At 50.6% G+C, this 12,699-nt stretch overlaps 1 protein-coding gene across 3 annotated transcripts in view; it reads right to left on the reverse strand.

Moving 5' to 3' along the window:
- The window catches only part of Ulk4 (unc-51 like kinase 4), a 294,534-nt gene that overhangs the window by 98,753 nt on the left and 183,082 nt on the right, over window positions 1-12,699 (reverse strand). For all 3 annotated transcript variants that reach the window (XM_057769024.1, XM_057769023.1, XM_057769025.1), the window contains 2 exons: window positions 9,784-9,950; window positions 1,964-2,062 (listed from right to left, as the gene is read on the reverse strand). In XM_057769024.1, coding sequence (XP_057625007.1) covers window positions 1,964-2,062; window positions 9,784-9,950 — 266 coding nt within the window. The remainder of the gene's footprint in view (window positions 1-1,963; window positions 2,063-9,783; window positions 9,951-12,699) is intronic.

The following is a 12,699-nucleotide window of genomic DNA, read 5'->3' on the forward strand; positions in this document are numbered from 1 at the left end:
CCCTGGCAACTGTACCTCCCTTTCCAGCTGAACCTTAGGGCTGCTTTTGGCTGTCTATTTATTAGGATCTGTTTGAATAAGACAAGGTCTCACTTTGTAACACAAGTCGGCCTGGAGCTTACTACACAGCTCAAGCTGGAGTCAAGTTCATGCCAATCTTCCTGCCTCAGCCTCCTGAATCCTGGGATTACAGGCAACCACATGTAGCCATGCCTTTTCTTCCTGGATGCAATTAAACCTATACAATTTTTTGCCCAAACTTCATTTACGATCCTGAAGCCATAGGGCAGTAAACCCTAAACGCCTGTTTTCCTGGTCTCACTGATGAGCTCCCAGCCTCGGTCCCGACCTCACCAATGAGCTGCCACCCTCAGTCCTGACCTCACCAATGAGCTGTCAGCCTCACAGAGGCAGGGGTCAGAGGAACATGGCTCTCATCTGGTTCTGGAGGCACAAACAGGCCTTGATTTCATAGGCCTTCCTGAAGCTTTTTGCTTTTTCTGAGGTTTATGGAATTTCACCAATGGCCCCCAGCTGGCTGCTGTCTAAGGAGAGTCACCTGTCTCCACGTCTGGGTTCTTTTTGAGTTTGGTTGAAACTGTAGAGCTTGTCAACGCTCAAGGTTTGCATTGATTTCACCTAGAAATGTAGTGACCTGTAGTCAGAGGCTGTCCGTTCATTCCTGGCCACTCAGACTGAAGTCATCACTCAGAAGCCATCACTTGTAATACAGTTTTGTTCCCATCCCTGTCCTATCCCAGTTCATGGGGGAGGGGGGCTGTGTCTAACTCCGTACAACTCAGAAGTCTCTCTTGGAAGGGACTGGGTGCTCAAAAGATTTGTCTTTTCTTACCAGAGTTCAATGCATTTTAAATCACACTTTCATTAAGGAAGTAACTATTTGAATCTGCCCTATTTACTTATCATTCTGTCTATGTATGTATGTATGTATGTATGTATGTATGTATGTATGGATGGATGTACGTATGGATGGATTACATATGTATGTATGGACGGATGTACATACGTATGTATGTATATATGTACGTGTGTACGGATGTATGGATGGATGTGGGTATGTATGGATGGATGTGTGTATGTATGGATGGATGGATGCATGTATGTACGTACGTATGTACGTATGGATGAATCCATCCATCCTTTCTCAGGCAGGGTCTCATTGTGGCTCTGGCTGACTGCACCTACACTGTGACACACTTGCTTCTCTGGAGCTCATTTAACATATGCATACCATTCTGCCTGGACATTAACTATTACCTTAATGAATGATAAGCCACCAGGTTTTAAATCAAGTATAAGTTTAGTATCTTTACAGAACAAATGGCCTCCAGAAGCTGCTCTGGCTCTCGTTCTGAGGGGAATTAAATGACAGGTACACAAGCATTGCTGAACTTCGATAGAATTGCTTTAGTCTCAGAAATTCTGAAAAAGCACACAGGCAAGCCCTGAGACAGGCACCCTCACATAGGCGGACACTTGCACAGGCAACCCTGACACAGGCGAACCCTCATACAGACAACCCTGACACAGGCGAACCCTCATACAGACAACCCTGACACAGGCGAACCCTCATACAGACAACCCTGGCACAGGCGAACCCTCATACAGACAACCCTGGCACAGGCGAACCCTCGTAAGACAACCCTGACACAGGCGAACCCTCATACAGACAACCCTGACACAGGTGAACCCTCGTAAGACAACCCTGGCACAGGTGAACCCTCGTAAGACAACCCTGGCACAGGCGAACCCTCATACAGACAACCCTGACACAGGCGAACCCTTGTACAGGCAACCCTGGCACAGGCGAACCCTTGTAAAGACAAACCCTCGCACAGGTGCCCTCGCACAGGCAAACCCTCGCACAAGTGAGCCCTCACACAGGCGAGCCTTGGCACAGGCGAACCCTCGCACAGGCGAACCCTCGCACAGGCGCCCTTACCAGTGGGATAAGCAGGCTGATGAGGTCTGTAAGTGGTTTGCTGAGCAGCAGCAGGTCCTCTGCAGCCTGTGTGTCCCCTCTTGAGCCTGCCTTCTGGGCCTGGAATGAAAAGAAATGCAAGAGGTCAGGGTGATGAGTCAGCTTGGTGGTGAGAGGCAGGTGCACCGAGATGGCAGATAAGGGGCTGAGGAGTGCTGCTGTGGTCCCCAAGTGCTGGAAGGATGGAGTCACAGAAGAGATAGCACGCTCCTGACAACGTGAACAAGAGTATAGACCCAGAGAGCTTTAGACAGCACAACAAGGGTGGGGCAGGAGCTGTAGGGAGGGTGGCGGCACCCAAGGGTGGGGCAGGTGCTGCAGGAGCAGGGAGGGTGCAGCACCCAAGGGTGGAGTAGGCACTGCAGGAGCGGGAAGGGTGGTGGCACCCTGTTAGCTACCTTCCTCATCTCATGGCTGTGACAACGTGTCTCAAAGGAACAACTGGGGCGGGGGGGACATGGCACTCAGGAGGTAGAGGCAGGTGGATTTCTGTGAGTTCAAGAGCAGCGTAGTACATAGAACATTCCAGACCAACCAAGACTACATGGTGAGCCTCTGTCTCAAGAGAAACAAACAACCCCCAAAACAAAGGAGTAAGTGTAGGGAGGAAGGACTTATTCTGGCCACACTCCAGGGTCCAGTCTATCACAGGAGAAGGTTGGTGGTGGGAGGTGCCCTCAACTGTGCGGCTAGGAGCCTGAGGCTGCCTGCTCACATCTGGGTCATCAGGAAGCAGAGAGGAGACCAGAAGCAAAGCTAGGCTAAAAACCTAAAACCCCACCCCAGCGACCCATTCCTCTAGAGAGCCTTTATCTTCTAAAGGTTCCACAAGCGTCCTAAACGGTGCAGCCAGGAGGAGATCAAGTGTTCAGACCCACGCTGATGGGGAACATTTCACAGTCAAAGTGAGCACATTCTCCACCCTGCAGGGGGTAAGTGCCCTGTGGTTCCAGCCAACTTGAGGGTCCATGATTGTCACCCCACTTTCTAAGTGGGAAAACTGAGGTCTAGAAAAACCTTAACCTGGGTAGTGGCCAGAGAGTTGGCTCTGTGTTTGTTATGGAAACACAAGGGACCTAAATTCAGATCCCAGCACTCAAATGACGCGGCTGTGGCGGAGGAGGCTCCCTGAGGCCACACTGTGATAACACACACACACGTAAAATTATATATAATAAGTTATATATAGCAAATATACAATTCTTTGTTTCTCATTGCTCATGAGATATCACCTTTGGTTTAGCAGCCTATTGTAGACGGAGCTATAGAGCAGTCCCACACTAGCTCAAAACTGAGTATAATAATAAAGAGTTCTTTATTTAAGGGTAGACTCACAAATCACAGTCCTCTGCAAGCAGGGAACAGAAAATGAATCCAGCAGCATTTATGGTACAAGAGGCCCCGCCCATGTGGGCTGGTATCTTAAAGGCTATTGGCTAAAGGAGTTCTCACAGCAAGTGAAGGAGCAGGACACATGACCTCCTCCTCTGGCCTGTGAGTGCACCCAAATGTATGCATGCCACATGTCAGACACACAGACATGGTACACACACACATACACGAGAAACTTTTTTGGTGGAGTAAGGAAAGTTTAATCTGGTTATCTAAAGTCACATAATAACACGGCCAAAGGTCTCACCAGGGCCATCCAATGCCAAGGCACACCACTCATCTCCTCTGGGTATTTCTATGCACACCCGTGACACATGACACCCAGAGTATCTACCCACTCCTCGGGACATCTCACTTTTCTGTTGCTGTGATACAAATCCCTAACAAAAGCAGCTTGCAGGGAAGGCCTTTTCCTGGCTCAGTGTTCAAGGGTACCATCTATTGTGGGGTGTTAAGACGGCAGAGGCATGCAGCAGCTCATGACACCGCATCCACAATCAGGAAGCAGGGCCACGAATGTGTGTGTGCTCAGCTAGAAGTTTCTTCACAGTCTAGAATTCCCGCCACAGTCAAGAGAGGTCTTCCCACTTCAGTTAGCACAGCTATTTCCGCCCAGCTTTGCCGAGAGGCGTTTTCCAGGTGAGCCCAGATCCCATGAAGCAGACGACACCAACCATTACACTCAGCTACACTTCAGCTACACTTTGACAAGAGATGAGCCCTGGCCTGAGGTACTTCTCTGACCACGGGCCTTCACAGAACTAAGTGCAAACATTCTCACCACAGAGACAAAGACTTCATATTCCGAACGGGTTCTCCCCCCCACCTCGGCTTTAGGGTGCACACCTTTTGCTCAGGATGCTTCTCTGTCTTTGCTTTTAGAACGTGACCTTAGCCTGACCTTGCAGAGCAGATCATGAGTCTGGACTCCAGGGTCCTTCCCCAACCCTTCAGGCCTGCAAACAGGGTTTCACCTGCCTGCCTATTTTATTGCTATTACTGATGCAGAGGGCCTCTGGTGAGGATTGCACCTTTCCTGGCTGAGGGGAAGAGAGGCAACTGTTAGCTTGCTCTTCTCTGCCCCTCCCCACCTGCCTCCTGAGGCAGAGTGGTTTTCTCCTGGAGACCTGGACCTCTCTCAGCATCGTGGCTTTTGATCCCTCGCCTTCTGAGGCACAGGCTGACGCGAGGTAACAGCAGCCTTTGCACATTAAACATTAACACATCATCCCGGAGTTGACACTGATGTCGGCTGGTAAGGATGAGACAGGTTTGCAGATTAGGATGTGGGCTGCAGCAGGGGCTGGGGGCCAGCACTCCCTTCCAAGCCTTCTGAGCGGGCAGGCGAGGCCATGGAACAAGTCCATGTGCGGACACTTGCCCACAGGCCACCTCGTGGTCCTTCAAACACTCCAGTAATGCCTAGAGCCTATCTGCAGCACTCACGGGTTACCTCTACAGCTGGCTGGGTTTCCAGGAAGAGACCTCAACCATGCATAACTTGGCAGCTTGTAAGATGAGCAGACTAAGTGACACCCTTCACAAAGGTCTCACCCAGCCTGTGATGGAAGCCTGTACAGTGAGGGATCCCCAGAGAAGCCCAGAGAAACTGCAGAATTCAGGCCTGCCTCTCTTCTCACTTCAGCCCCTCACTCTTTAGGTTGCCCCCCTGTGTGTGCTGGGGCCCCTGTCCCTTCAGGACACAGCCACTGACCTCACCATCCTCTGCCTCCAGTCCCACTGACTCTTTTCTAAGAAGACCTCGCCATTCAGTGTCCTTGACCTGCCCAGGTGTTGTAGTCTGGGCAAGAGAAGACAGAAGCCTGGCTGAGGTTTGCAGAAAAGTAATTACATCCATTAGACACCTGAGATAGAGCTCGACACCGCACAAGGGCAGACGGGCGGACACCGAAAAGAGGAAAGTAAGACTCTGACTCCCAGGACACTGGTGTGTGCGGCAGGGGAGGGCTGGCATGGGCTGCAATGGGGGAATGGTCTGGGGGGCAAACGGGGAGCTCAGCGTGAGGCCCAGGGCATCTGCTGGTCACACCAAGCAAACTGCTAGATGTATGAGCATGGTTCTCAGAGAACTCTTGGAGAAATACATATATACATATTTTCTCAACATGGGATTGTCAATTTATGACCATATTTAACAGTAAATGGCCACTGATGTGACCTAAGTGGAATAAAAGAACACATATAACTTCTCAGTATAAAAAGCCCAGCACTAATGATCCTGTCACCTCCAACCTCACCACTCCAATCTAGTGACGGCAACAGGCACTGTGCACAGGTCTGCTGATGAACAGAGACCAGGCAAATCTGTGCAGAATGAAGGACAAGAAGAAAATCAGCTGTGTGGAGGTCTACCCGGTCCTGTCATGTGGTAATGCTACTTGCCTCTAAACCCAGCACCACAAAAACGTTCTGCCAATAGTGACGCGACAGCCATGCTAAAGCCATTGTGAGCAGACACATTTTAGGGCTGAGGATACAGTCCTGTGGTGGAGCCTTCACTTCAGATGGACAAGGCCCTAAGGTCATCCAGCACTGAGGAGGTAGGGGAGGAAGGAAACCATGATAGAAGGGCTTGGTTTGGGACTGGGCAGGCAGAAGGGAGGCAGGGGAGGCTGCAAAGCACCCTGGGGTGGGGTGGGGTAGGAGTGAAGGCCCAGATTGTCCCCTCATAAATCAGAAAACCGCACCAGAGAGAATAATGAACCATTGTCATTTTTTAAAGAAAGAAGAGGTTTAACCAAACAAAACGTCACACATGTTCAAGGGGGCAGAGTCACAAGGGAAGACCATGGAGACTCAAAGTGAGAAATTCCACAGTGCATCACAGACACGGGGACAGTCCCAGCTGCAGTGATATTTTGTTTGTGCTCTAACAAATAAAGTTTGCCTGAAGATCAGAGGGTGGAGGTGGCACTAGTTAGCCATAGAGGCCAGGCGGTGGTGGCACACACTTTTAATCCTAGCACTCAGGAAGCGGAAGTCGGAAGATCAGGGGTTCAAGGCCACACTGGGCTACAGGAGATTGAATCTGTCTAAAAGAGAAACAGAGCTCACACCTCACACCTTTAATCCCAGCACTTGGGAGGTGGAGACAGGAGTGATGTGGCTGGACAGAGAGAGGAATGTGAGGCGGGAGGAGACGGGCTCAACCCTTTTTCAGTCTGAGGATTTCCTAGAGGTGGCTGCTGCTCTGCTTCTCGAATCCTTCAGTTTTTCACCCCCTAATATCTGACTCTGAGTTTTTATTTTTAAGACCAATTAGAACGCATGTTCTAGCCACCTGCAGGCTTTGTAGGCGAGCAAGCATGGACAATACCGAAATGAGACAGCAGGGCCTGACGGTCCCTCTGCTAGAACCCAGCAAGCAAGCTTCTGATGCCACCTCAGTACTGAGAGTCAGACCCCAACAGGAAAGGCTGATGTCCTGTCCAATCTCAAAACCGATTCAAGAGCCCCACCCCCATTATCCATCTGGAAATACTCTGATCTTCAGATCACTGCATTCCCATGTGCATAAACATCTGTATATCGACAGTTTCCCCTAACTAAACAACTGAATGCCCCCTAAAAGCTAATGGCCCTTTCTTTAGAAAACAAAAACCAAAAAACCAAACAACAACAACAGCAAAACAAAACAATTCTTTGAGAAGTTTTACAATGCGTTTTCATCATATTCACCCTCCCCCAACCCCACACCTCCCTCACCACCCAACCCCTGAGATCCCCCCACACCTCCCTCACCACCCAACCCCTGAGATCCCCCCCCACCTCCCTCACCACCCAACCCCTGAGATCCCCCCAACACCTCCCTCACCACCCAACCCCTGAGATCCCCCCATACCTCCCTCACCACCCAACTTCATGTTGTTGTTCCCTACTTTTTGAAAACCAGCCCAGCTACACTGTTCAAACACTTCTGGGAGTGGGGCCTGTCCTGGACAGTGGTTGACCAACTGGGAGCCACCCTTTGTGGAAAACCCACTCCCTCCAAGCAGCTGTCACTTGCCAACAGCTCCCCGGCAAGGGATGTGGTTCCTGGCCACCTCCCCTTTCCTGGCTGGGACTTTGTCTGGCTTGGCTGTGGAGGTCTTGTGCACGGCCAGTCACTGTGAGGTCTTAGTGTCTGGAAGGCAGTTTCCCTGCATGCATTCACGGCCTCTGGTTCTCAGAACTCAATGATCCCTGAGCCTTGGGAGAGTATGAAGAACCCACTTCTGTTGTTGTATAAAATGACTCCTAGTGGCTCCTGTACCCCAGATCACTGTGTCTCTCAACCCTCATCAAAGAAGCTGCCTCCTACACCAGATGGCAAAGAACACAGAGATCCACAATTGGTCAGTGTGCAGAAACCACGAAACTGTGGCGTGCTCAGGCTAAACGCACACCTATCACGCCTCGTTCTCTCCTGATCTGGCTGAGAATAAAAGTGCCTGGTTCCATGCTCCTGCCAAATGCCAGACACGGGCTTGACAGGCACAGTCCCTGTGTGGAGCGGGCACAGCCCCAATGTGGAGAGGGAACAGCCTCGGTGTGAGCGGGCACAGAGCTGGTGTGGAACAGGCAAAGCCCTGGTGTGGAATGGGCACAGCCCCAGTATAAAGCAGGGTCAGTATGGAGAGCGCACAGCCCCAGTGTGGAGAGGGCACAGCCCCAGTGTGGAGAGGGCACAGCCCCAGTATAAAGCAGGGCCAGTATGGAGAGAGCACAGCCCTAGTATGGAGAGGGCACAGCCCCAGTGTGGAGTGGGCACGGCCCCAGTTTGGAGCGGGCACGGCCCCAGTGTGGAGCGGGCACGGCCCCAGTGTGGAGCGGGCACGGCCCCAGTGTGGAGGATTTTTATTTATTTATTTATTTATTTATTTATTTATTTATTTATTTATTTTGGTTTTTCGAAGTGCCAAAGAAAACCCTCAGGTTTGAAAGCATCCAGGGCCCGATGGGTGGACTTGTCTTTGATGGGCACTCAGCTCTTTCCCCAGCTCCTTCTCTGACTCAGCCTCGAGGACACACTTCCTGCAGATGGACACTAGGCATTACGGAGATCAAAGCCAGCAGCCCCCTCAGAGAGCAATGCCTGGCTCCTACTGCAGGGAGGACTGAGAAGACAGTGAGAGGAGCGGGGTCAAAGGCTAAAAACAACCATGGTGCACTGGGGTATGGGTAGCCTGAAGAGAACCAGGAAACGGTTTGGGTTAAGGAGCTTTAGTTTTTAAAGCCCCGAGTGTCCTACCTATCTATTCACCTGTAAGTCAAAAGTGTACCACTACTGTCCTGGAGTTGTTCAACTTCCGACCCTTTAATGTACAGCCTCCGAGGCGTGATCCTCCACAGGCTATGACCGCCACGGCGCTCAAGTGGATAGAGCTCCCTGTCTCAAAGAACTTCACAAACCACCCCTGGGGAGGCAGCAGTGAGGACAGAGCTGTCGGAAGAGAGACTGACGGGGGGGGGCGGGAGAGACAAGACCGGAGATGCCATTTCAGCCTCGACCGCAGCATCTGCTTCTATCCCAGCCAGGAGGAACCGTCCGACACATACGCTTGGTCATTCCACTGAGACTTTAAGCAGGCCAACGATCTGACCTTGCGGCGTGCCAGTCTCCTGATCTAAGTGTCACATGATTCAGTGGTCAGTGAGCCCAGAAGGCACCTGTCACACACAGCATCAGTAAACCACACCTCTTCCCTTCACAGATCACAGGGCGAAACGTGGGCCATGTTCATGGCTGACCTGCACTGTCCATGGCTAGGGAACACATCCCAGATGGGATCTATGGAATATTCGCCGAGACAGACGGACACACACCTGGGACAGCCACCTTCACAGTCAAGTTGATCTGACTTAGAATTGCCCAGGAGAGGGAGGCATCTAACGAGCTGGGCCAACGCTGAACAGAAATGGAGAAAGCCAGATGGACGCTGGTGTCAATGTCCGCCTGCTACGTCACTGCTAACTTAACGGAAACAGTCACCTCATGCTCCTGCCCATCATGGTAGAATGTACCCCTTCTAACTGTGAGCCAAATAAAGCCCTCCTTAAGCTGCTTTTGCTCAGATATTTTGTGACAAGAATGAGTAACTACAATAGATTCAGACACATATGTGCTATGTGTATAACCATCCAGTCTGCTATTCCCAGCATGCTCAGCTTCCTGCTGAATACACATATGTCACATGTGTGCGACCATCTATTGCTCCCAGCATGCTCGGCTTCCTGCTGAGGGTGGGCAAAGAGATCTGCCCACTCATGGCCAACCCAGATGCACCCAAGACAAAGGTTGTCCTGGATCGTGTTCCCATCTCACATGGCAGAGAACACAGAGGCAGAACCGACCGGCGGGCGGGTGTGGGGTGGAGGGGCCTACTCACCTGCAGAGCCTGCCGAACAACTCTAGAGGTGTGCGTCAGCATTCCCAGCAGGATATCGAGCAGCGACGCCAGCAGCGTGGCCGCCGGCTCTATGTTGTTTTTGTTGTCCCCGTCTAAGCACAGTGTGGCAGTTACTGTGAACATGTTACAGACATGACCAACGAGTCCTGATGGTAGAAAAAAAGGAAAAATACATGTCATAAGATGATAGAAATACATGACACGTGACCTGTTTGAGGCCCTGTGACTCAGGGTGGCACAGACCATGCAGGGCACTTTCACTGTTTGAGAAAGCTGTTTAAAATGAAGGTTTCTCAGCCTCAGGTCCCCAGCATTCGCTCAGGAATCTAGACTGGGCCAAGGGATTTTTCTTTTTCTTTTTTCCTTTTTTTTTTTTTTTTTTTTTTTAAGTTCTTTGAGAATTTCATATAATATGTTTTGGTCATTGTCACGCCTCTCCCAGCTCCTCTCTGATCCACTCCCCTTTCCTACTCATCCAACGCTGTGTCTGTTTGTTTTAACAAAAGTCCAATGTGTGCTGCTGCCCACACGTTCCTGGATGAAAGACCTTCCACCAGAATGTGGTCAATGTACCAGGAGCAACATTCTTAGAACTGCCTTTCTCCTAAGAGCCACCAGCTGCCAATAGCTCCCTGACTGGGGGAGGAAGGGGGACAGGGGCTTGTGCCCACCTCTGCTCTCCCTGCTGAGACTTGGCCTAGCCTGAGCCTGCTCTACACACTATCACGACGTAGCGTCTTGACCTTGCCATTCTCAGGGAAGTTCCTTTCTGCAATGGATACCAGTTAACAGAGACCCACACATGGTCAGGGGCAGAGAATAAGAGACTGTGGGCTGCTCAGCCCTAACTGGGATAGATCTGTATCTTGCCCTCCTCCTACGGCTCAGGCCATTGTGGACGAGGTCGAGAGACTGTCAGAGCCTGAGGCGGGGGATGAACACAAGGCAACAGCGTCTTCAGGACACAGCAGGGCAGCTGCACACGTGAACTCATACCAAGGGGCCTCTTAAGGCAAGAGACCCCCAAACCACACTCAGAAACACACATCCACACAAGCAGGCTTGACTGAAGCAGAATGTGTTACACATCACACCTACGTTACACACAGGGTCTCTAGGTCAACCAGTCAGGGACCAGCGGACCCATGGCCGGGTGTCTCTCAAGAGGACACAGACAATTGGGTGATTTCCAGGACATGATGCAAGTGATATTTTCCTCGTGCATTTAAACAATTTATTTATTTTTAAAGATTTATTATGTATACAACATTCTGCCTGTCTGTATGCTTGCTGGCCAGAAGAGGGCATCAGATCTCATTACAGATGGCTGTGAGCCACCATGTGGTTGCTGGGAATTGAACTCAGGTCCTCTGGAAGAGCAGTCAGTGCTCTTAACCTCTGAGCCATCTCTCCAGTCCAACAATGCAATTGATTACAATATAAAGAACCATCTAATTTATAAACTGGTGGGGTTGTCCTGCTGTAATCCCTGTGCCTCACACCGCCAGCCCTCACGTGGTACAGTGATGCAAGCAATGCACCGTGTGCAGCCGGGCACACCTATGGCGATATCGTTACTATTGCTGCATTTAACATTATCCTCGCAGATTACGTGACCAAGTCAGGAGCCACAGGAGGAAAGGACGCTGCGAGCATAAAACATCAGCAGGATGGTGGACACCAACGCCGTGCAGGCCCACGTGTTCTTGACGAAATCTGACACGTGGGTGTGTCTGGTAAAGAAGCGTGACATGTCTTGAACACCACTTCTGCTGGACACACAACCCGCTTGTCCCGAGCCCCCAGACAACCAACTGTGTGGGAACCGGGCCAAGCACAGCCCTCGAAGCTTCTGGTCTCCACATAGTGTGAGGTACTGCTTCCAGCAAACACATTGAATTTTCCCAGCAAATGAAAAAGTAACAATTCTATCACTAAACGTGATAAAAATTGAGGTAAATTTTATCTAAACTACATAGGCTTCAGAGTTGTAGCTTGGTGGCAAAACCAGGTAAAAGTGGCACAATTGCCTAGAAGCTTCATAGCACACACACACGCACACACATACACATGCACACACATACACATGTACACACATACACATGCACACACATACACATGTACACATACACATGCACACACGCGCACACACACATGCATTTGTAAAGGCGCATGGAAAGCATTCTAGCACTCCCCAGCCATCATGTTATATACTACTATAATAATATTTTTTATTTTCATTTTTACATGTGTGGTGCTTTGCTTGTATGTACATGTGTATCATGTGCTCGCAGTGCCTGCTGAGGCCAGTAGAGGGCATCATATCCCATGGAACTGAAGTTATAGGTGGTTGTGAGCCACCTCCCAGGACCTCTGGAAGAGCAGTCAGTGCTCTTAACCACTGAGCCATCTCTCCAGCCCCAAGAGTAACAGGTTATTGCTCCAACCCAACATCTCTAAGAGAAACCAAACTTCATTAAAAGTCAAAGAACCCTGGAATTATTCTGCATTCATTATAACCAACTCATCAAAAACTCTGAGAATGATTTTGTATTAATTATGAGCAAATCCTCAAGGAGCTCGCCTCACAGGCCACGCGCTCAGCATTCTGGGAATATTAATGTGCATGAGCTGCCCCAGCTCCGGTCACGGCGTCCTTATTACAGTGCAACTTTGTTGTGATCTGCTGGAGAGGAAAGCAGACCCCGGAGCACTGTGGGAACGTCTGGCTGGGGAAGACACTTGGCAGTTCTGTCTCTAAGATGTGAACACAGCTCTAAAGCCCAAACGTGACCCCGACCAAACACGGCTTCCTTCTGGGGGGCTTCACATTTGCATCTTGCTGACCTGGGGTCACCTCCTTGGGGTTCACCAACATCCGCCTCTGTAGGAAGA

Source organism: Chionomys nivalis, chromosome 4 (genome assembly GCF_950005125.1).
Source record: "Chionomys nivalis chromosome 4, mChiNiv1.1, whole genome shotgun sequence".
Lineage (NCBI taxonomy): Eukaryota > Metazoa > Chordata > Mammalia > Rodentia > Cricetidae > Chionomys > Chionomys nivalis.